A 22,604-nucleotide genomic window follows, 5' to 3' on the forward strand; every position below is an offset into this window, starting at 1 on the left:
AAATAAATGACTATTCTTTTTGTATCAATGAGTTTTTGGAGGCTAAATATCTTATGTTTTGACATTATCTGTTTGCAGTGTACCACCAATACTTTAACTATCTATTAAATTGTACAATATATTTGTGTGTCCTAAGGTTAAATGGCATGGCATACAGTGATGGCAATAACTAATAAATAATGGGAAATAAACAAATGAACCTGTTTGGGAGGAGGCACAGAGTGGATTAAAATTTCTGTTAGGCAGTATTGATATGTGATTATATAGCTGAAAAAAAAAGCTGTTACCATTTCTGACATCTGTATTCCAGTAGAAATATGACATAGGTGTTTTGTACTATTTGTTATCCCATAAAGTAAAAAAGTATCAGAGACAGAGCTATTCCTTTCTCTATTAGCATACAATATCTAATATTTATCTTTGGAGGCATTTAACTTGAAAAATTAGTATAAGTATTTTCCCACTATTCAACCAAACTCCATTAAAGCCACAGAACTCTTCCATATGTCATCTTATCTTCCAACACAGGCGATAATGTGGAACATGATATAACATTTCTTATTATGTCAGTTGCAGCACAGCTAAACATAAGCCCAAGCTAGCAAAAATAGAGGATTACATCTCAGTTACTTTCTGGAACTGGGTTTTGTAGTAAGTGCTAAACCAGTATGAGACAGTGTATACTGAATATTAAATTGAACTCACAGTCCTGGAAAATTGAGGCTAATGACTCAATGTACTTAGTGAAAGGGGGAAATATACATAGGAACATTCTGAGGTGCTGGGGCATTTCACAAGCAGGATGTTTATCATTATTTTCCTGAGCAATATTGACAAATGCAGACAGCCACTCTTACATAAAAATAGATTATGCAACCATTATGATTTATTATTCAAGGTACTTCAAAATGTCTTTTTGCCCCCGATATCCACTCCATACTTCTTTGTGAACCTGCCACAGTTGCCAGAATTTTTACCATCCTCAGTGACTCCACTGTTATTCTCTAGGTAACTATGTCACTCAAAATAGTAATTTTATTAGCCATTAAGCTAAATTAAGGCATAGCGAACAAACAGATATCTGATTTGCTACACCCTAATACTGCACGTTCATTTCCTATGTACACTCATTGCATATGGCTTTTCTGTGTAAATTTGCAGTAGCTTAATTACAGTCCATGGGTTCACAAAAGAGTCGGACACAACTCAGCGACTAAACAAGAACAAATTCAATCTTTTATTACAGTAAATGACTTCACTGAGCATATGAATCACAATAGCCTCCCCAATAAATACTTGACAATACAACATAAGTTGTATCAATCTCACTCCAATTCCTGCAAGCTTCATGCCTCATAAACAACATGAGGTCAAAAGTACTCAAGGGCTTCTGAGAATTCCTGAGCCATGTTTCTGCCTCCACTCATCCCTCTTCTCTCTCAACCCTGAATCCCCTTTCCCCTAATTAATCTGATTACAAAGATTCCCCCTTGTTCTAAGAGCTCTAATGCTCTCAAACTCAGCTTTCCAATTCTCTTACTGCATTTGCATCTCCAGCAGTGCCGCACAGAAGCAAACATTTCTGTCTTCACAGAATTCTCCAGCCCATAAGACCTTTGACAAACCTCTCAGGTCACTTGTTGTCAAATGAGGAGATCTCTTACCTTTGGCAGAGATGCCCTGGAGCCTGAACTCTGGGTGGTCATTGTTAAGACTGTCGTTATGCCCAGTGCAACTCTGGCAGGGGCCGCATCCATGTTTATCCAAAAAGAGACCCAGGACAGAATGACTATCAACAAACTGGGGATGTACATCTGGATCAAATAATATCCCATCTGGCGTTCCAGGTGAAACTTAACCTCAATGCAGGTAAACTTTCCTGGAAACAGGAAATGATGATTTAAAAGCCAATTTGAAATTATCTTTCCTGTTCCAGCCCCCCACTTTATTTATATTAAAAAAGAACATTAAAGATAGATTTGAAAGACTGCACAAAACACTGACCCTACATACCCAATTCAACTGTTTCCAACTCAACCAGTAATGAAAATGACAGTGTGAGAATGAGCGATCTAAAGAGTCACTGGCCCAAAACCATGTGGCATATTTAATTTTTAAATCTGTGCTTGTTGCAGTGCGATTATTTAGACAGAGCTTCAGAATTTTCTAGACTGTTCAGTGGAAAGAAACTATTCAGTTTTGTGGGAGTTATAGTATGTAATATATAGCATACAACATGTAACCTGCAGCGTATATGCGTAGCACACACTATATAGCATTTAATACATAATGTATAATATGAAATAGTTGAAACCTTGCCTTCCTAAGCAGTGAAGTTCATGTGAGGCTCCTAAAGGATTTGGTTAATTGTATATCTCTCCTCATGTTAGCAGTAGCAAGAGAAAAATAGACATTTTTAGAAGCTGTGAATATAATCTGATCATTGTAAAATTTTCATAATCTCCTGGGTAATTACTTGAGGACATTTAGAATATACCTAGAATCTGTTTACAGTGTTGCATTGCCTCTAAAATAGAGTACATGTAAAGACATTACAACTTTTAACATACTCTTAAGAGACAGATGTTCCTGCCCCTTACCACTTCCCTTCCTTTTTAATTGGCTTGGCATTAGAAGCCCAGAAGGTAATTTGGCTTAGCCTGCACAAATGATAAGAGATAGGGTTGGGTTCTTCTTGCTCAGGAAGAAGACCTTACAATCAGATTTTAGTTATTTAATAGAAAGCATTGTTGACTTCTATGTAATGTCTAGTTCATTTCCAATAAATACATTGCTGCCTGTTAAAAAAAAAAAGAAGAAAGCATTGTTGACTTCTAAAACAAATGTTCATGGACCATTTACTCAGCAGTGACTCCTTGAGCAGTCACTGAACAAACTATCGTGTCTCAATTGCTTCTCCTTGGTCAGCTTGTGTGATATGAAAGACCAGGACATTGACAGGAAAAGCCATCGACTTTACGGGCGGGCATAATCTTCCGGGTAACAATGCCCACTTGTTGCTACGACCTCAGATTCTCGCCTTGCACCGTGTGTCTGTCATCACTAGTGATAGTGCATGACTCTAGAGCGAGCTGACTTGCCAGCAACTGATTTTCATGCATGCTGTTTAGTACTGGAGAGTGCAACAGCTGTATTTCTGGGTTTGCAAAGACCTTTTATTTCTCTCTTCCACTAAGGCAGAGTGCAAATTTAAAATCGATTTATTAATTTATTTGGCTGCCTCAGGTCTTAATTGTGGCATGCAGGATCTTCGTTGTGGGATCTTTTGTTGTGGTGCATGGTCTCTTGTTGTGGCACACAGGTTCCAGAGCACACAGGCTCAGTAGTTGTGGCGCACGTGCTTAGCTGCTCCACAGCATGTGGGATCTTAGTTCCCTGACCAGGGATCGAACCCTTGACCCCTGCATTGCAAGTGAATTCTTAACCACCGGCCCATGGAAGTCCTGAAAGTGCAAATTGATCTGAGGAGCCAATGTCAAGAGTGGATGCTGGGAATGGGCCAAAATTTATTCATTTCTTGTACCACTTACAAGGTCTCATACATCTTTCCTCAAAGTCATTTGATAGTAGATGGTCAGCGAGAGAATAGCACAAGATTCCCAAATCTCTTTCCTTCTCTCTCTCTTTTGGAAAAATTAACTGTCGTGCTCTCTGACCCATTCCAAGGGGTATAGGCATCTTATGTGTTGAAGGGATTTTGAGCCAAGCCCAGGACAGTTCTTTGTAGCTCCACTTTCTTGATCAATATGCAGAAGATAAGGTGATAAGATATATACGCCAAGCTGCAGATGGAGCCCATTTGAGTTTAGCAGCTGAAAGGAAACTTACCAGTGTTGTAGTGCTTTGTGCAGTAGCCGAGTTCCTTCTCTTCTTTCAAAATGAACTGAGGCAGGGTCAATCCTTCAGCAACTTGAACTGGACCATCACTTAACCACTCAAATATCAGGTCATTCATTGTGTATCCAACTGGAACAAATGAATCATAGTGAAAAATTGAATGCATCTTTCCAAGAAAGCTTGAGAGTCTAGCCAGGTAAAGAAACAATCAAGGGGGTCATCTAAAGCAGACATGGTCGGCCAATTCAAGAGCATTTTTTAATAAAAGAGCTGTGATCATCATGACAACCATGTCATTGGAGCCAAAGAAATTGAAGACAACAAGCTATTTCTGAATGATTTTTTTCTGTATAATGAGAGAATAGAATCTATAAAGTCCATTTTGCCTCTGCCTTCTTTATCCACTAAATCTTCTGAAGAACAAACAAGTAAATAAACAAAAATGCTTTGAAGATTGTCTTTACTTGAAAGAGCTGTGTCTGTGGATATCCAATAAAACAATGTAATTCATGGCACCAGGCTTAGTGTTTCAAATGAAAAGCATTTTTTTTTAATGAGGATGGATTCATCACAGCCCTGCTTAAAATATTTCCATTACAAACTTGGCTCCTCTCTTTGGGTCTATTACCTTTGTTTTCAGAAAGTTTATGTTCAAGTCCTTATGGTCAATCCTCAATTACTTTAGCAAGTGGGAAGGGCTGTAGGTAGGTAACCTGAGAGAAAGTTATAGAATATGCAAATTAAGCATATTCATTTGTGCTAGTTTCTTGCTAAAGGGGCCTACTCATTACAATGCTGAATATGAAGTAAAACAGATTCTCTGTTATATAGTCATATTGTTACATGACTTTTGAACCATTCGAAGTAAGATTATTATCAGTTTAGTAAACCAAAGTCAGCTCTTAGTCTCCAAGCTCCTGCTAACTAGGTTGTTATGTCAAGTACTTCTGGATCTTTTTGCACCCTGGAAATGAAGGCTACTCTTTTTTTAGGCATCAGTTCTCTCACCTCTTCCTTTATTTGTGATATGAACTCTAAAAGGAGAGTGAGGCAGACAAGGGTTATTATGTGAGGTTTTGGCTAGCCAGTAACCTCAGCATGTTTATTAAGGTTATAGATTCTTATTCTTGTTTACTGAAAGGTAATGACTCACCAAAGCTACCCAGAAATCAATTGGAATCTACTTTCCTCTTTCTTTGAACCACCTTTTCCATTCAAAGCCAGAAATTAAAAACAAGCAAGTCACAAAGAGGGCTTTGTACAAGCATTGATGGTCCACAAAGAGAGTGGTCAACCCTGTCTCTTCCACATCAGTGCTATATGAGGACTTCTTGGATATCTCCATCAAATACTAGAGGCTTGCCAAGCACCCTTTTCTTGCTGACTGCTACAGTAATAGTCCTTGTCAGCTACTTGGAAGCTGCAGCTTGGGGTCCATCAAATAGAAGAGGAAAAAATGTGGGGAAGGAGGGTAGAATATGAGGGTAGAAAAGTAAAGGACACTTCCCACCCTTCACAGTCAAAGTTAGTGGTAAACACATCACTGCTTCTTTGATTTCATTACTTCTAGATCCTGAAAGCACCAAGCATATTTTACTAATTGGAGTTTTTAAGCCTTTAAGGGGGCTTCCTTAGTAGCTCAGCTGGTAAAGAATCTGCCTGCAATGTGGGAGACCTGGGTATGATCCCTGGGTTGGTAAGATCCCCTGGAGAAAGGAATGGCTACCCACTCCAGTATTCTGGCCTGGAGAATTCCATGGACTGTATAGTCCATGGGGTTGCAAAGAGTTGGACACGACTAAGCCTTGGAGGAACCTCAGATGATAGCTATGGTTGCTGCTTTATAGAAAAACTAAGTAATAGGTTGAGGCAGGGGAGAGTTTGGAGCAGTAGAGAAGACACAAAGAAGGAATCATTATGTAAGAAAAAGTTTTTCTTAACTATCTTCTGAAGAGAAGGGGCAATGGGGAAAAAAATGAATACATAAAGCCTATTGTAAATCAGAAATTCTCATTTTATATCTGACAACCTCTTCAAACAAAGATGTTTCATTATTTTGTTTATTTTTGTAGGAAGTTTCAAGGGAAATCTACAATGATTTTAAATGATCAGAAGAAATCGCTGTCACCGCCTCTTTTTAAATAATAGTTGATGTGTTTTTTTGCATTTATTATTTTTCTAAACCAAGAAGTTAAAAGTATTTTCTTGCCCCTGCCTCATTAAATCTCCTAACATCCCTGTAGGTCAGTAGCACTTATTATTCTCTGCATTTTACAAACAGAGCAACTGACAGAGCAAGCCAGAAAAAAATTTCATGTCTGCTGACTGAAAATTCCATTACCTTGGAGGCATCAGCAACTTATGGCACATGTTAAAGATTTCAGTGGCATCAGAGCCAGGACATAAAGGTCACAGAGTAGTAGCATTTCTCTAGTTCACCTTGTCTTTGTATGTCCGTGGCCCATCTAAGGGAGATCCCTTTATTCCATGTCATCTCAATGCCCCTCATTTTTACATCCTCTTCTGACTAAGGCCCCTGTATCTTGTCCTCAAATCAATTATCCCTTCCTGCTAAAATTCCTTTGGAGTGAAGGTCTATACAAGCACAAGATAGAAGGAAATAACAATTTTCTGACTAGAGAGCGATTCATTATAGAGGTTAAATGACTAATAATCTTAATTTTCCCAGGAGACATTTTCATTTCAAAGAAAAGCTTACTGAATCAGGCTTGTTTTTTGATGAAGGGCAAGTTATTTGGCTTTTTACTTTGAAAAATGGTCTTTGTGCTCTTGGGTAGAAGACACGCACACACCCTTTTACTTGTCCTTCCCTTAGGACCTTGGGAGTTGTTAAATAGGTATAGATTGACTCTTATGGGTTTTTTTTTTCTCCTTAACAACATACTGAAAAGAACCAGGTCATTGCTTAAAACAAGCAGGTGGTTATCTCAGTCGTAGTGACTTACAACTCTCCAGCTGCATTGTACAAGTCTGGACATCCATTGGAAAATTCTTCAAGTCCATGGGACAGGATAAGGTCAAGGTGAGCCTTACCAAAGAAAAGAAAATTGAAAACAAGTTTTTAATTTGTGAGATCTGATTCTTGAGAAGCAAACCAAAAATATATTTGGTATTAAGCAGAGTGACACTGATACAGAGGATGAACTCTCAGCTCTCACTCAGGACAATGTTTTCTAATTTTCAAATGATCAGTAGCCATTGGTAACTTTTTTAAATGCTATAGAATTTTGCAGTAACCTCTTACTCTCCATTTCCCATCTTCCAGTCTCTGACTATCACCTCCCCAGTAGCACTGGTCTGAAGTTTATTCTAGAATCAAGAAGAGGTTTCTGGGGGGAAGGGATAGTTAGGGATTTTGTGAAGGTCATGTACACACTGCTGTGTTAAAAATGGATAACCAACAAAGACCTATTATATAGCACACAGAACTCTGCTCAATATTATGTGCCAGCCTGGATGGGAGAGGGGTTTGGGAGAGAATGGCTAAATGTATATGTATGGCTGAGTCCCTTTGCTCTTCACCTGAAACTACCACAACATTGTTAATCGGCTATACCCCAATTACAATACTAAAGTTTAAAGTTACAAAAATAAATAAATACATAATTTAAGTGATTAAATAAAGAAAGAAAGAAGAGCATTGAGAAATAATGTAACAGGAAAGTGGGCTCTTATGCACACTGATGTCCAAAAGATGTAAAATTTATCGTGCTTTGAAGTTGGACAGGTGGGCTTTGCTTCAAGGACAAAAAATGATGTAATAAGCATAATTGGTTGTGGCAAGTATTGGCTCTCCTCCCATCAAATGGGCAAATACTGCACTATCTTTTCATTTGCTAACTACATGGACAGGTCAATTGTATATTGTAGCATTCATTCTAGAATTTTCACAAATCTGGAGCAGGTAATTCTGGATCTAAAAAGCCATTTGAGGATCGTAACTTGTACATAGTCTTCACTTCTCTGCATCCTTGAGGGACTACTGTGTTTTCCTTTCCTTAATTTTCTAAGCTCCAGCCACCTCTGATCAAGTCTTTTATCAAGATATCGACTAATTCACCATCTCTTTTCCACTATTTCCTTTCTCAGTCCTCGAGGAAATGCTGCACACCTCTTGCTCTTCAGTTTTTTTATGCCTCAGAGATTAAAAGAAGGAAATTAAGGTTGAGAATCAGCATATCTGTGTTCCCTTTCAAGAACTGCCTCCGACTGTCTCTGTCCCCAAAGCAATACATTAAACTCGATAAACATGCATCCTTAAGAATCCACCTGCAATGCGGGAGACCTGGCTTCGATCCCTGGGTTGGGAAGATCCCCTGGAGAAGGGAAAGGCTACCCACTCCAATATTCTGGCCTAGAAAATTCCATGGATTGTATAGGCCATGAGGTCACAAAGAATTGGACACAGCTGAGTGACTTTCACTTCACTATCAAATGATGAGGTAGAATCAAATGATGCTTATTGCCACTTAGCTATAATGCTAGAATCATGTTATTCTGAAGTTCACTGTTCCAAGTTTCTGTTCATTTTCTCTCAAATATCTCTTCTATCCAAAGACCCCTTTGATTCTTGCACTGTTACCTAAACTCTTCTTTTCTGTCATGCTCTCCCTTCCTGGTTCACTTTTCTTTCCTTTCTCAGCTTTATGTTATACCTATTCAATCCAAAACAAAATAATAATAATAAAAAAGAGTGGCCCAGTTATTTTAAAGAAAGAAAAGATTTGGGATTTGAAGTGAGATTAGACAAAGAATCCATGCTGACAATCTTCAAAATCATTAAAATATAACAATGACAGGGAAAAGCAAGATACAAAAACAGTAGAGTGTACTCCCAATCATGTAAAAATGTTTTCAATATTAGAGGTGAACACAGCACTATATTAAGAGTAGTTATTTTTGGTTGGCGGGATGATTCATACTATTTTTTTTTAACTCTTTATTCATTCCGTGTTATCTATATTGACAAGTATAGGCTATTTGAAGATGATCAACTTTATGTGTTAAGCATGCCTTTCTTCAAACAATAGCTGAAAGGTAAACTTATTAAATTATGTTTTACTCAGTAATGTTTTGCTATTACTATAATGATAATAATATATTATTATATTATAGTATATATTATATACCATATAATATATATAGTATACTATATACTGTATATACTATATACTATACTATATACTATATAGTATAATATATATAGTATACATTAGTATATTATATATAGTAATATATTATTATATATAGTAATATAATATTATTGTTAAAATTTTGCCACAAACATACAGTATTTCACCTTCATTGCTAAATAAATTACCTACCTTCTGTGAGCTATTCTGAGAACACAAATACCACATATCTAAAGGAAAAACAATAGTTTTGAGTTCTAAATATCCAAGTTAAAATAACATTTTAGACAGGAAAAATGATTTTTGTCAGTTGTGGGGTTCATTTACATATATAAATATAAATATAGTTAAATATATTTAAATTTCTTTCTAGCATAAAGACTTTGTTTTTTTTGAGGTTTTATTTTATTGAGATTAATGCCATGAACTCTTCAACGTAAAGGAAGAGTAAGAGAATCAAAATGAAAATCTCTAGTAATCAGAAATTTTAAAAAAAATTGACACTTTATTAAGGGAGGGGAATTTCAAAAGGATCCGTGGGTTTAAAATTGTTATTAACACAGTAAGAATCTATTTTTTAAAATTTTTTACAGAGGAAATATTTTCATCAAACAAAAATATGTCTATCATATAAAAATAACCAGAAGGCATGTGCATAGTTTAATTGAATCAAAACCAGAAAACCTGGAAATTTCATTGTGATTTTGAAAAGTTTACTTTTGAGAAATTAGAAACTAATAGCAGAAATGAATAGTTTTAAAACATGCAACAAGGAAATCAGTGGTATTTTGTTTGCTGTTGGAAACAACCCAATTTTAATATTCTTAATCATAGGTTTGCTTAATTGGATTCTTTTATGAACTTTTCACATTTGTTTAGGGAAAAAAGCTTCAGACATGATATTTCTGGCTTTGTGGCAGATATAACAATCCTACAGAGTTCTTAGGGTCAAAATTATTAACACCATGGAAAAGCCGCACTGAGTGAAATTTCCAAAGAGCATGAAATTCTCTGAATCTCAGTCTCAGCTGAGAACTGTGTGTGTATTTCCCTCCTTCCTTATTTGTTTTTCTATTTCCCTTTCTAGATAGGTTTTGTATGGGAACTCAATGAGTGTCAATAACAAGGAGGCAAGTTAACAGCTCCCCACTTTACTAAATCATGTCACCATCTGAGCAAATGGGAAGTGATTGGAAAGATCTAATAAGTTCTTTCATGGACCACAGAGCCTATAATTTATGATGTCTAGTTTACCACACATCTGCAGGCCTAAAACACAGACTTGCATTTTACTTAGTTTTTTTTTTCTTTTTCACTGAAGTATATGTTAAACACAGTAAAAATATACAAATCGTAAGTTACAGCATGATACCTTTTTTGCATCTATACCCAACTGTTTAACAAGCACCGAGATCCAGACTTAGAATATTCCCCTCACCCCAGAACACTCCGTTGTGCTCTCTTCTCAGTCAAGAACCTTCCAAAGTAACCACTATTGATTTTTAAAAGCTATCTTTAAATTTAAAAACATGGGTTTGGGAGAAAAGTGAGCTTGATATTATTTTGTACAGAGATACAGAGTGAAGTGAAAGTCACTCAGTCGTGTCCAACTATTTGCGACCCCATGGACTATACCGTCCATGGAATTCTCCAGGCCAGAATACTGGAGTAGGTAACCTTTCCCTTCTCCAGCGGATCTTCCCAACTTAGGGATTGAACCCAGATCTCCTGCATTGCAGGCAGATTCTTTACCAGCTGAGCCACAGGGAAGCCCAAGAATACTGGAGTGGGTAGCCTATCCCTTCTCCAGCAGATCTTCCCAACCCATTTGATTTTTCTTAAAGAACTCATTTACTGAAGCATTATCACACATCCCCCTCTGTTATTGTGAAGACATGCAGGCATTCAGAGCACCCCTGCTCCTGTTTGCCCAAGAGAAAGAATAAAGTTTCCTTATAGAGATCCTGCTTCTTTATACAGAGTGAGAAGGCTGAGGGAACATTTCTATTTTGAAAGCAAAAGGATAGGACAAAGCACAGGAAATCAGCTTCCCCCATTCCATTCCTTACTACTTTCCTATTTAGTTCACCTTGCTCATCATACCAGCTTAGGTTTATATCTTACTTAAAGTTTAAATGACTGATAGATGCAGACATTGTAAACCATGTTAATATTACAGTTTTTTTTAAATCAAATGAATTTTTTTAAATTTACTTATTTCTCTCCTACGCAAGGTTCTTCCCTTATGCAAGAACCACAAAGGCTACAAGTTTCCCTTTTTACAATCTAAAATAATGCCTTTAACAGAGGAGGTATTCAGTAAACATTTGTTGAACAAATGAATGAATCAGCATCCTCAAGGTCTGTGGGAGAATGTAAGGCTTTTATTAAGCAGAAATGGGAAAACACAAAGGATTTAGACGAGAAGGAGGGTCATCAGAGCCCACGTCGTTCAGTTGCTCAGTCATGTCTGACTCTGCCACCCCATGGACTGCAGCAAGTCAGGCTTCCCTGTCCTTCACCATCTCTTGGAGCTTGCTGAACTCAGATCCATTGAGTTGGTGATACCATCCAACCATCTCGTCCTCTATCGTCCCCTTCTGCCTCTCAGGAGGCAGGTAAGGTGGTCTGGTACTCCTATCTGTTGAAGAACTTTCCACAGTTTGTTGTGAAGTCAACAAACTTTGACTTTGTAAAGTCAAAGGCTTTAGCATAGTCAATGAAGCAGAAGTAGATTTTTTTTTCTGGAATTCTCTTGCTTTTTGTATGATCCAACAGATGTTGGCAATTTGATCTCTGATTCCTCTGCCTTTTCTAAATCCAGCTTGAACATCTGGGAGTTCTTGGTTCACTTACTGTTGAAGCCTAGCTTGCAGAATTTTGATCATTACTTTGCTGGTGTGTGAGATGAGTGCAATTGTATGGTGGTTTGAACATTCTTTGGCATGCCTTTCTTTAGGATTGGAATGAAAACTGACCTGTTCCAGTCCTGTGGCCACTGCTGAGTTTTCCAAATTTGCTGGCATATTGAGTGCAGCACTTTCACAGCATCATCTTTTAGGATTTGAAATAGCTCAGCTGGAATTCCATCACCTCCACTAGCTTTGTTCATAGTGATGCTTCTTAAGGCCCACTTGACTTTGCACTCCATGATGTCTGGCTCTAGGTGAGTGATCACCACATCATGGTTATCTGGGTCTTTAAGATCTCTTTTGTATAGTTCTTCTGTGTATTCTTGCCACTTCTTAATATCTTCTGCTTCTGTTAGGTCCATACAGTTTCTGTCCTTTATTATGCCCATCTTCACATGAAATGTTCCCTTGGTGTCTCTAATTTCCTTGAAGAGCTCTCTAGTCTTTCCCATTCTATTGTTTTCCTCTATTTCTTTACATTGATCCCTTAGGAAGGCTTTCTTATCTCTCCTGCTATTCTTTGGAACTCAGCATTCAGATGGGTATATGTTTCCTTTTCTCCTTTGCCTTTCACATCTCTTTTTTTCTCAGCTATTTGTAAGTCCTCCTCAGACAGCCCTTTAGCCTGTTTGCATTTCTTTTTCTTGGTTATGGTTTTGATCACTGCCTCCTGTACAGTGTCACAAACCTCTGTTCATAGTTCTTCAGGCACTCTATCTATCAGATCTAATCCCTTGAATCTATTTGTCACTTCCACTGTATAATCGTAATTATACAGTGTAAAATCATAATTATACATAATTGTTATAATTGTACGTATGTGTAATTGTAATTATACGTATAAGAACACTCCAGAGCCCATGGGGTGTTGCCAAATTCCAAGACTGGCAAAGGAAGCCAGAAAGCTTGCCTGGCCCCTCTCTGTAAGTTGCTAGCATTTCTAGTGGGAACTAGAAATAAGGCAAACCAAATGGAAAGAAAGCCAGAAAGCCATGTCCACCTGTCCTCTAGCCTTCATCAGGTAGCTGGGTCCATGGCCAGGACTGTTCTCATATTGCTAGAAGCATGCATGTTAATCACTTTATAATTTCATGGTAGACAGAAGGTTCCTTGACTTGTAAGCAACTACTCATTCATAAAGAATTCCGTGTAAGCGGAAGAGCCTTCCCAGTAAAAGATTCTTGAGGGAAGAAAAAGCCATTTGAAGAGAAAACGAATTTTCAGATGGAATTGCAAATTGTCATGAGAGATCTTCTTGCCTAAAGAAAAGATTTCCAACATTCAAAGAGAGTTAATTCTGATATAGTAGTCTGTCTTGTTTGGAAAGGAAGGGTAAAGGGAGGCTTTTGTGTTTTCGGAAAAGCAAGAGTCTCAGGTATATTCCTGCCATTCCTCTCTCAGGGACCATGCTTAGCATACTCTGTGTAGCATATGCAAACCTTCAGTGGTACATGGAAATAGCAGAGAGGATAGAACCTATGTTCTTTTAGGATTAAAATGCTTAATAAGGAAAAATAAAACTTCAAGTGATTTCGATAGTATTGATAATCATTCTGTGAGCACCTGCTTCAGGTCAAGTGCTCTCATTATTTTGCAGTCATGGAGTACTATCCCAGGAGGCAGAGAGAATTCTCTCTGTTTTTGAGATAAGCACATTGGACCTCAGAGAGGTTAAGCCATTTCCCCAAAGTCACAAAAACAGTAAGCAACCAAAGTTAGATTTGAACCCAACTTTAATTGATGTCAAAGTTTATTATTTTCTGCTCTACAATGTTCCTTCTTAGAAAAAGAATCTGTTGCTAGTTTATCATCCTCTTTTGTCTGTGAAGCTAGCAGAATAGGTTGTAGACACCTTGGTTGTCTTCATATTTTCTGCAGTTATTCAGGCTTCCCATGACCTTTCCTTTTAAAAACTCCTCTAGCCTCCCCTGGCCACCTCCTAGAGTAGAAGCATCATTGACTGCAGATCCAGGGGCCTGGGTGGTGGACCAGGCTTATAGAGAAAGAGCGGTTTGACCTTAACTGTATCTCTGAGCCTCATTCCTTACCCACAACTCCATCCTGCTCAAAATTTCTATGATTCTAAACTGCAAGTGAAGGTGACCAAGATAAAAATTTCCTCTTATAGGTGAATTTCCACTCTTGAATGTGATGAAAGCCTTAAGTTTAAATAATAATGCTTCTTAAAATTAGAACTTTCTGGCAGTCTGGGTATATATTTGTTGCCCCTGTAGAGCTTTGTCATACCACATCCTAGAACACTATTCACTCTTTCTCCTAAAATGTTAAGGACAGCCTTACTGTACAGTGTAGGTCGTGTAGGTCTATTGACTCTTTCCTCTCAGGTACTTGGAAATTTCTGAACCATGTGACATTCTAATGCCAGAGAGATTTGACAGGATGCATCATGTATTAAACAAGAGTGTCCTTCTTAAGTGAAATTAGCCTGGAGCAAGTTAGAAGTCAAGTTAGACATGCATCATTTATACAACCCACACATATGGGGAGATGGAGGGAAGGAGTTAGAGTGGTCATTGGATTAAAAGATACCATTAGGCTAGTTGTCTGATCAGAGTCTTCTTTAGAACAGTGGGTTTCAAACTCTGGTCGATGTAGGTATCATCTGAGGGGCTTGGTAGGAATGCAGATTCCCAGGCCCTCCTGAGAAATAGCTCAGTTAATGCTGGGCTGATCTTGTGGAGCACATTTTAAGAAGCTCTACTTCAGCATGTCCCAAGGAGGACTTCAGTTACTGTCCATATGATGGACTAAGAGGAGAACATTTTGAAAGAGAAATAGGCAGGGATTTAGAAAGAGGTCTGTGGTTTTTTTCAGTGGCATCAGCACTCTCTTTGGAAAATAAGACTTTCTACTTGAAACCTCGTCTGAACAATTAGGCTCAAGAAGACTTCTAAATGACTGGATCAGGGGTAGTGAGACAGTAAGGGAGATTAGTCATGAACCTCAGTCACCAGGGAAAGGCATGTTGCTAAGGGCAAGGCAGAACACACAAGGTCAATTCATTGGCAACCAAGAATATGGTAGGTATGGCTAGAAAAAAACTGGGGTAGCTGCTGAGAAGAGTGGAAGGTGCAACAGAGAAGAACCCAAACCAGATGCTTGTTAACACACACAAGTGTGCAAAAGTAGGTAGTGGGACTCTACTCAGGGCAGTAGCAGTGTATCAGAGTGCTATCTGTGGTCTCTGACTAGAAAATCTAATATCCCCAAGAGTCACTGAGAAATTTTAAAGAAAGTAAGGGTGGTGACTGCAACATTCACTGGATGATCCCCAACTAAAGATTTATAAAAACCCCTGGTACTGGTCATGAATGAGGACAGAGCATGGAGGGAGACCAGCTCCATGTCTTTAGTCAGGAGGGATTCATGTTAAACAGAACTCCATCTGTGGTATAATCTAGTATATCCATTCAGCAATTTTTGGCAAGCATTTATTGGGCATCATGCTTATCACACACTTAAAATAACCATTTCTTTGAAGGGATCATAGTTTATATTACTAATATATTAATATATATGTGTGTATATATGTATTCTTTTTATGGAGTCTATTCCAATAGTTGTGCAATTATTACTCATCTTTTTAAAGTTGTTTTCAAATTCTCATTTAAAGAATGTTCCAGGTTATGTAAATCAGACATAGCTGAACTCAGTCAACTAAAAGGCTTTTCATTACTCCCTTTCATTACACTGACTAGGTAGAGTGGATAACCTATCTTACAGATATAAACCCTGAGAGGGCCCTTTGGGTCTGTCAGGGAAGTATGACTTACAATAATTATTTGATTCTGAATTAAAACTCAAGGTACCCACAAAAGGATCTTTGTCCACAGAGAACAAAAATAAATCGGTCCAAGTTTGGCTAGGCAGGCAAGGCATGAAGTTTTTAAGCTCATCTTCGGAAAGCTCTGTAATGCAATGGCCACTTTGACCTTGCTCATCATGTGAAGCATAGAGACGGTCTTGCTCATTCCAGCCCTAAGCCGTTCCCCTGGTCCCCAGGCAGGCGCAGATGTGGCATTGCCTGGTAAGACTGTTTATATAAGTAGAGGTTGAAAAGTCATGGTGTGGAAATTATTAGGATTCTGGAAAGATTCCAGGGCATGGTCCTGATCAAACTCCTCCCAACTCTTATCCCTGGGTTGGGAAGGTCTGCTGGAGAAGGGAATGGCAACCCACTCAAGTATTCTTGCCTGGAGAATCCCATGGACTGAGGAGCCTGGTGGGCTACAGTCCATGGGGTCCCAAAGAGTCAGACATGACTGAGCTACTAACACTTTCATAATGGAATAATAGACATTTAGCTAAAGGCTTCCCTGACTATTAAGATGAAAATCTAGGGAGAGAGTAGTGTTTCAAGTACTGTTAGTCATTTCCTCCTTTGTGTATATGAGTTGAGAGGTTCTCAGGCTCCTTACCAGCATCCCCAAGAGCAGACTTTGATATTAAGAGTATCAAATGGAGGGATGAAGCTAGATGGATAACAGGGCTCAAAATCATGTGGCTAGGACACTGGTGAGAAATCATTTCTTCAATTTTATCTAAGATTGAAACTAAACCCAAGGTTGGTAGTAAGCTTTGCTATTAGTCTATCCTTTTAGTTAATTCCAAATAAGTGTAAGACCTGTTTCTCCATGTTGACCTTGGGTTTTGCAGGGAGTGAATGGCAACAGTGCTGGTTCATCAGCTATTCTGCTCCTCTCCCCTGACTAAAATACCAGTAGCTGACTAGGAAGGTCTATGTTTACCAAACATAAAGGCATCACAGAAAATACCCATATGCATTCAGCAATGCTAGCTGGGAAGGACAAAAATACAATATCTGCTCCCATCTGTGCCTTGTCCCTTCGGAAAATGTGCACACATATGGTGGGCCCATGTTAATTAGGTCCAAATATGGATTGGATTCAACTTGAGAGCAGCAGATAAATCTGCAGCTAAAACTTTTCCAAATGCTCTGATGCTTCCTGAACGAAAATGTTTTCAAGGTGTTGAATAAGAGAGGGCTACAATGAACACCATCAGAAAGAAGAGCTCAGATGATCAAAGATTCAAATCAACAATTCTGCCCACATTTTAGTTACATTTTAAATTTCAGTCATTTAACAGCTAATATTTATTTATATACCAAATATTCATGAAAATATAATGTTACTAACCTGCACATTAAAATAATGAGAACTAACTTGTCCATGGTTAGTGTATTGTCTGAGTTCACAGCTATTTAATGGTGATGCTGAGTTGAAAAAAGAGGGAATAGCATTGTATAGCAATTCTCTTACTGTTTTATTTGGCATTATTTTACTTTTGGCAAAAAATAAAAAGAACTGCCAATGTGATTTTAAGAAAACCAAAGTAACTTTTATCAACTGACAGCTGAGAGCAAAATTGTGTTACTTGGCTAGCATTTTCCTGCATTACATGTTCAGTTGTAGTAACTGATGCAAAGTTGTTGGCCACTGTTTCTCCACGGCTAAGGTTGAAGAGAGACTGAAGTATTGGTCAGATGGAAAGATAGTCCATTCTTGATTAGACAACACTTTGAAACCGAGTACAGTTCCTTAGCTGACTCTTAAGCAGCTAACATAGGGGCCTGCTGACTTCTGAGGCTGGACAATATTTTCCCATTTTAAAATGGGAATGTCCTTCCTTTGGGTTATGTACTATGAGAATGCACTAAAGCAATCCGTGTGTCTCGTGAGCATCGTGGTAATATTGTGTGTGTTTATTTTGGGATTAATGCCATCCAGGAAGCCTTTGAAAAGCAGCACTATGGACCAGGCAGAAGCACACATCAACATAAGTTGAGCAGGCTCACCAGGACCTCTGAATTTCCTTTGGGTTCCTGTCATAAGAAAATGCAGGTGATGAATAATGGCATACTAGCCCTTGAACTCTACTGGTTCAAATCTACTAGGTGATTTCCTTCAGTCTACATATCCAGATGATAATTATCTCAGTCAACCATCTTTGTATAATTGTCTGAAAGTATATAAACCCATAATTCATGAACACATTCTAAAATAATATCTGTTGGATACTCCTGCTGGTTGAATCAGAGAGTATGCATGATCTAATTTGCGATTGGGAAATTTCTCAGTAGGGAGCTTAGTATTAAGTATTAGTCTCTGTGCAAACTATATGTTGAATATAAGGCTGCCTCTTAAACAGCAAGTAGTCTAACCTTCCCTACCCCACTCCAAAGTCAGGTTCCTCTCCTCAGAAGTTAGATATTCAGTTTGGGAGAAGAAGGTTCAAAGATCCAAAAGTAGTTTGAGATAGGCCTCACAATTCAGAATCTCCTATTGCTGTTTCCCAAGCCCTAAGGAATATGAAGAACCCACTCATTTTTCCTCATCCCAAAGGAACCTTGTAGTTAGGGAAGGAAGAGATCATTTTGAAAATTATTATAGACTTAAGACAGAGCCTCAGACTTCCTCTAATCTCCTGGTTCAATCTCATTTTATAGTAAGGAAAGTGAGACTCAGAATGATAAACTGATGGGCTTAGAGAGGCTAGTCTTTGAGCCTAGAGGATACAGTAAATGATGGAAGAAGTGTGGTGCTCCTGTGCCCTAAGCTACCTTCTTGGTATTCTGTTCTTTGCACCATCACTTTCAGAGCAAACTCAAATGAATATTAATGCAGTGGAAAGTTACCTCCAAAAAAAGGATAACCTACCGGTTGCTATTGCTAGTCCAATCAGGTAAACAGTCAAGGACACGTGGTCATGCCGCCTGCCTTGTATTTCATTGCATAATTCCTCTTTTCCTTCAAACAAGGGTAAGATCTTCACTCTGTTGTGTTTGAACCAGTATTACGCCCTTAAGTGTATGTGTATTTCTGAACCCAAACAGGAGTGCAGTTTCTCGTGTTGTAAGAGAATCTGTCAGGTACAGAACATACTTTCTAGACTTTAATGCTTCTACCCTTAGCTGCACCTTTTTTGAGGCCCACTCTCCAAAAGTGCACCCTCTGCACCACTTAGCTCAGTTTCCTGCTGAAGCCACCAGCGTATATGCATGCCAGCGCCTCCCAGCCTCCTAACCTTGCTTGCCTCTAGGAAGAAGGGAATCGTGGTTTCCATGGTATTTTCCAGCATTTCTCTGAAGCCTCACTGCTTAATTCCGATGTGGGCGCTTATGTTACAGTCATTAATTACTGCATTAAGTCAAGTCACAAAACTAATGAGGATTTGGACACAGAGTTGGAAAATGAGAATGTAATTTTGCCTGGATTATAGGATATAAAGATAAACATGGTCCAAATATGCACAGAGAGAAGAAATCACAGCTTTGCATAGCTGCCTTCTAATAGAAAATACGGGCTTATGTGTCTCATCAAAATTGAGAGTAAGATAATCAAAGTATCACCATTGGTAACATTTAGGCAGGTCTTAGTTCGCTGTGCATTCCATTTTCAGCTCTGATATCTAAATAAAGAATGTTCTTTTTTTCCTGTGCCATAACAATCATTTTATAACTGAAGTTAGAATCTTTGAAGTTCTTGCATCGGGCCATAGGATGAGTCAAGAATAGGAGGCGATGTTAGAAAAGCTGACCTTTCATGTGTGTGGATAAAAGACAGGTCATTAGACAGGATTATTTGGGGAGCACGGTTGGATACTTGTCTAGAAATCTACACTTCACCTCCTCTCTTTGCTGCATGTAATCTATCATCAGAGAGAGAGAGAGAAGGCATGTCAGTCCCCAAGAGTTCTCCATGACAACTCAGATACTACTGGGATGGTGGGACACTGAACCTGGATTTATGAATTGAATCAAAAGGAATTAACCAGGAAATCACCTCTAACACCATAAAGGAGTAAGTTTCAGGTCAGATTAAGTTGATGACGAGGGTGACATGGAGTACTGTTGTGGAGGAACAGTCGAAGAACTATTTATTGTTTGGAGAACTCTATGCAGTTGGCAGATAGCATAAGACCCCCAGCTACAGGATCAGTCAAAGAAGAAGACAGTGAAGGCAAACAGTAATGTCCAGAAATCGTGGGGATCTATCCTGGTCAGTTTACTCTTTGACTTACAGACTGGGACAGAAAGCACAATCATGAAATTACAAGAAAATCCCAAGGGCCCCAGAGCGGAGGGCAATGCCATTTTTTACTATCTATGCATATAGCATATAGTGTATTCTACTAAAGCTCTTAAGCAAATCATCTCTTTTTCAAAGCTGAGGAAATAGAGGTTCAGAGAGAGAACAAATTTTCCCTAGGTCACACAGTTAGTTCTGAGGCCAGAGGCCCTAGCTCAAGGCTATTTAACTCTAAAAGCCTTGTTGACTATAGTATCAGAAGGAACCAAGATAGCATTCAATATCATAAAGTTCAGAAGAGGGGCCTCAAACTGTGCAGCAAACTGAAAATTGCAACATGAACTTCATGGTGCTGATTTTACACGCTGTAAAATTAAACCAGCAACATAATATTGGTGACCAAACATATGTCCACTAACTCTGGTGTGGTGAAAATTTATGAAAGCAAAATCAGTGATGTAATCCCTCCATCCTTATAAAAATGGTAGCCATTTGTTTATCATGTTAACAAATATAGGAAAAAGAGACTGATTTAAGTTGTAGCAAATATGATTTAAGTTATATAAGGAAGAATTTCTGGAGGTTTCCCTGGTGGTCCAGTGGTTAAGAATCTGCCTTCCGATACAGGGGGCACGAGTTCGATCCCTGGTTGGGGAACTAAGATCCCACATGCCACAGGACAACTTAAGTCCACGCACCACAACTAGAGAAGCCCACCGTCCAAACTACTGAGCCCATGTGCTCTAGAGCCCATGGTAAGCAGCTAGAAAAAGCCTGTACACTGCAACAAAGACCCAGCACAGACAAAAATAATAAATAAATTAAAAAATAGTAATTTATGCACAATATTAGAGTAACATATAAAATCTGCTTCTTTGATGGTCCTTAAAAATTGAATAGGGCTTCCTTGGTGGCTCAGAGGGTAAAGCGTCTGCCTGCAATGCGGGAGACCAGAGTTCGATCCCTGAGTTAGGAAGATCCCCTGGAGAAGGAAACGGCAACCCACTCCAGTATTCTTGCCTGGAGAATCCCATGGATGGAGGATCCTGGTAGGCTACAGTCTATGAGGTCGCAAAGAGTCGGACATGACTGAGCGACTTTCTCCACAAGTTCCCTGAAGGTAAGGAGTTCACTTAATAACTTTGTTTTGTGTTGTCATTTAGTTGCTAAGTCGTGTCTGACTCTTTGCAACCCCATGGACTGTAGCCCGCCAGGCTCCTCTGTCCGTGGAATTCTCCAGGTAAAAATACTGGAGTGGGTTGCTATTTCCTTTTCCAGGATCCCAGGATAGTAAATTTTTTCAGAAAGTAGATATGCTATATAAACTATACATGCTACATAAAACTATCAAATGAGCTTCCTATTTGAAAGACTCCGCAGGTGGCTCAGTGGTAAAGAATCCACCTGCCAATCCAGGAGACACAAGAGACTCAGGCTCAATCCTGGGTGGGGAAGATCCCCTGGAGTGGAACATGGCAGCCCACTCCAGTATTCGTGCCTGTAAGATCCCATGGACAGAGGAGCCTGGCGGGCTACAGTCCATGGGGTCGCAAAGAGTCGGACATGACTGAGCACAAACACAAAATCAAAATTGTGGCATCTTGAATTTAAACAGTCTTTTTGGTCATTTGTGAAATTTGAAGATACTTTACATTCACATCTTAAATCTTACCTCTTTCCTCTAATTGTCCTTTGAAAATTGAGTCCCCAAAAGATTTGTTCCAAAACCATATGTCTTTTGAATCATATTTGTTTGTGTCTTTAAATTGGAATTGGAGTAAATGAAGAATTAATGTGAGGTAGGAGATGATAGCTCTGAAACAGATGTCAGAGTTTTGATTGTTGTCCGAGCTTTCCTATTTATGGGCTCCATTATTTTAACTCATTTAACTTTTGAAAGAAGTCACTTCCTTATCAGTAAAACAAGAATATTTTGCAAGGTAATATGTTCAAATAAAAAAAAAATCCTATGCATCTATAAAAGTCAGCATTCTAGCAGAAAATTCTTAGAAGCAATGAGAAGGAAGGGAAGAAAACAGATATTAGCAAAGACATTGTGGACATTTGAGACCAGCTGCTTCTCTTTAAAAATGCTCACCCTCTCCTTTTTTCTTTCATATTGCACACCATATGCTATGATGTCCTAACTTCTACTACAATTTACTATACTTGATTCAGTAAATATTATTTGAGCAATAATATGTATGATACTCGAGGCTCACTTCTTTATTTCACTATGGATTTTGGCCTTTTTAAGTAATATAAATTTAGAATTTGAGTGTCTCTGAAGAGACTGTAGAAAGCAAGATGTGTGTCCTTGTTTACATTTTGGTCAAGAATGGTCAGTACTTAATGGGATGGGTCAACAGAAAAGCTTCAAAACGGGGTAAGATCAAATATGTCAGGGAAGTGAATAATTAAAAAATAGAAATCAGAGGTTAAGTAGACAGAAACAAATTTGACACTTGTTCACCAACAGAGACTATGTCCTGCATCACTGTATATATTGCTTAAATTTTATTCAGGTACTCCAGGTATTTGAATCTGCAGGACACTTATGGATTTCTGGTCTACTGTCACTCCCTTTTTTAAACTTTTGTCTTCTGACT

At 38.5% G+C, this 22,604-nt stretch overlaps 1 protein-coding gene across 1 annotated transcript in view; it reads right to left on the reverse strand.

Annotated features, from left to right (window-relative positions):
- The window catches only part of GLRA2 (glycine receptor alpha 2), a 183,493-nt gene that overhangs the window by 107,120 nt on the left and 53,769 nt on the right, over positions 1–22,604 (reverse strand). Inside the window, exons 6-8 of the mRNA XM_043896172.1 lie at positions 6,825–6,907; positions 3,850–3,987; positions 1,665–1,879 (exon numbers count right to left, since the gene is read on the reverse strand). Of these exons, the coding sequence (XP_043752107.1) occupies positions 1,665–1,879; positions 3,850–3,987; positions 6,825–6,907 (436 nt within the window). The remainder of the gene's footprint in view (positions 1–1,664; positions 1,880–3,849; positions 3,988–6,824; positions 6,908–22,604) is intronic.

Source organism: Cervus elaphus, chromosome X (genome assembly GCF_910594005.1).
Source record: "Cervus elaphus chromosome X, mCerEla1.1, whole genome shotgun sequence".
NCBI classification, from domain to species: Eukaryota; Metazoa; Chordata; class Mammalia; order Artiodactyla; family Cervidae; genus Cervus; species Cervus elaphus.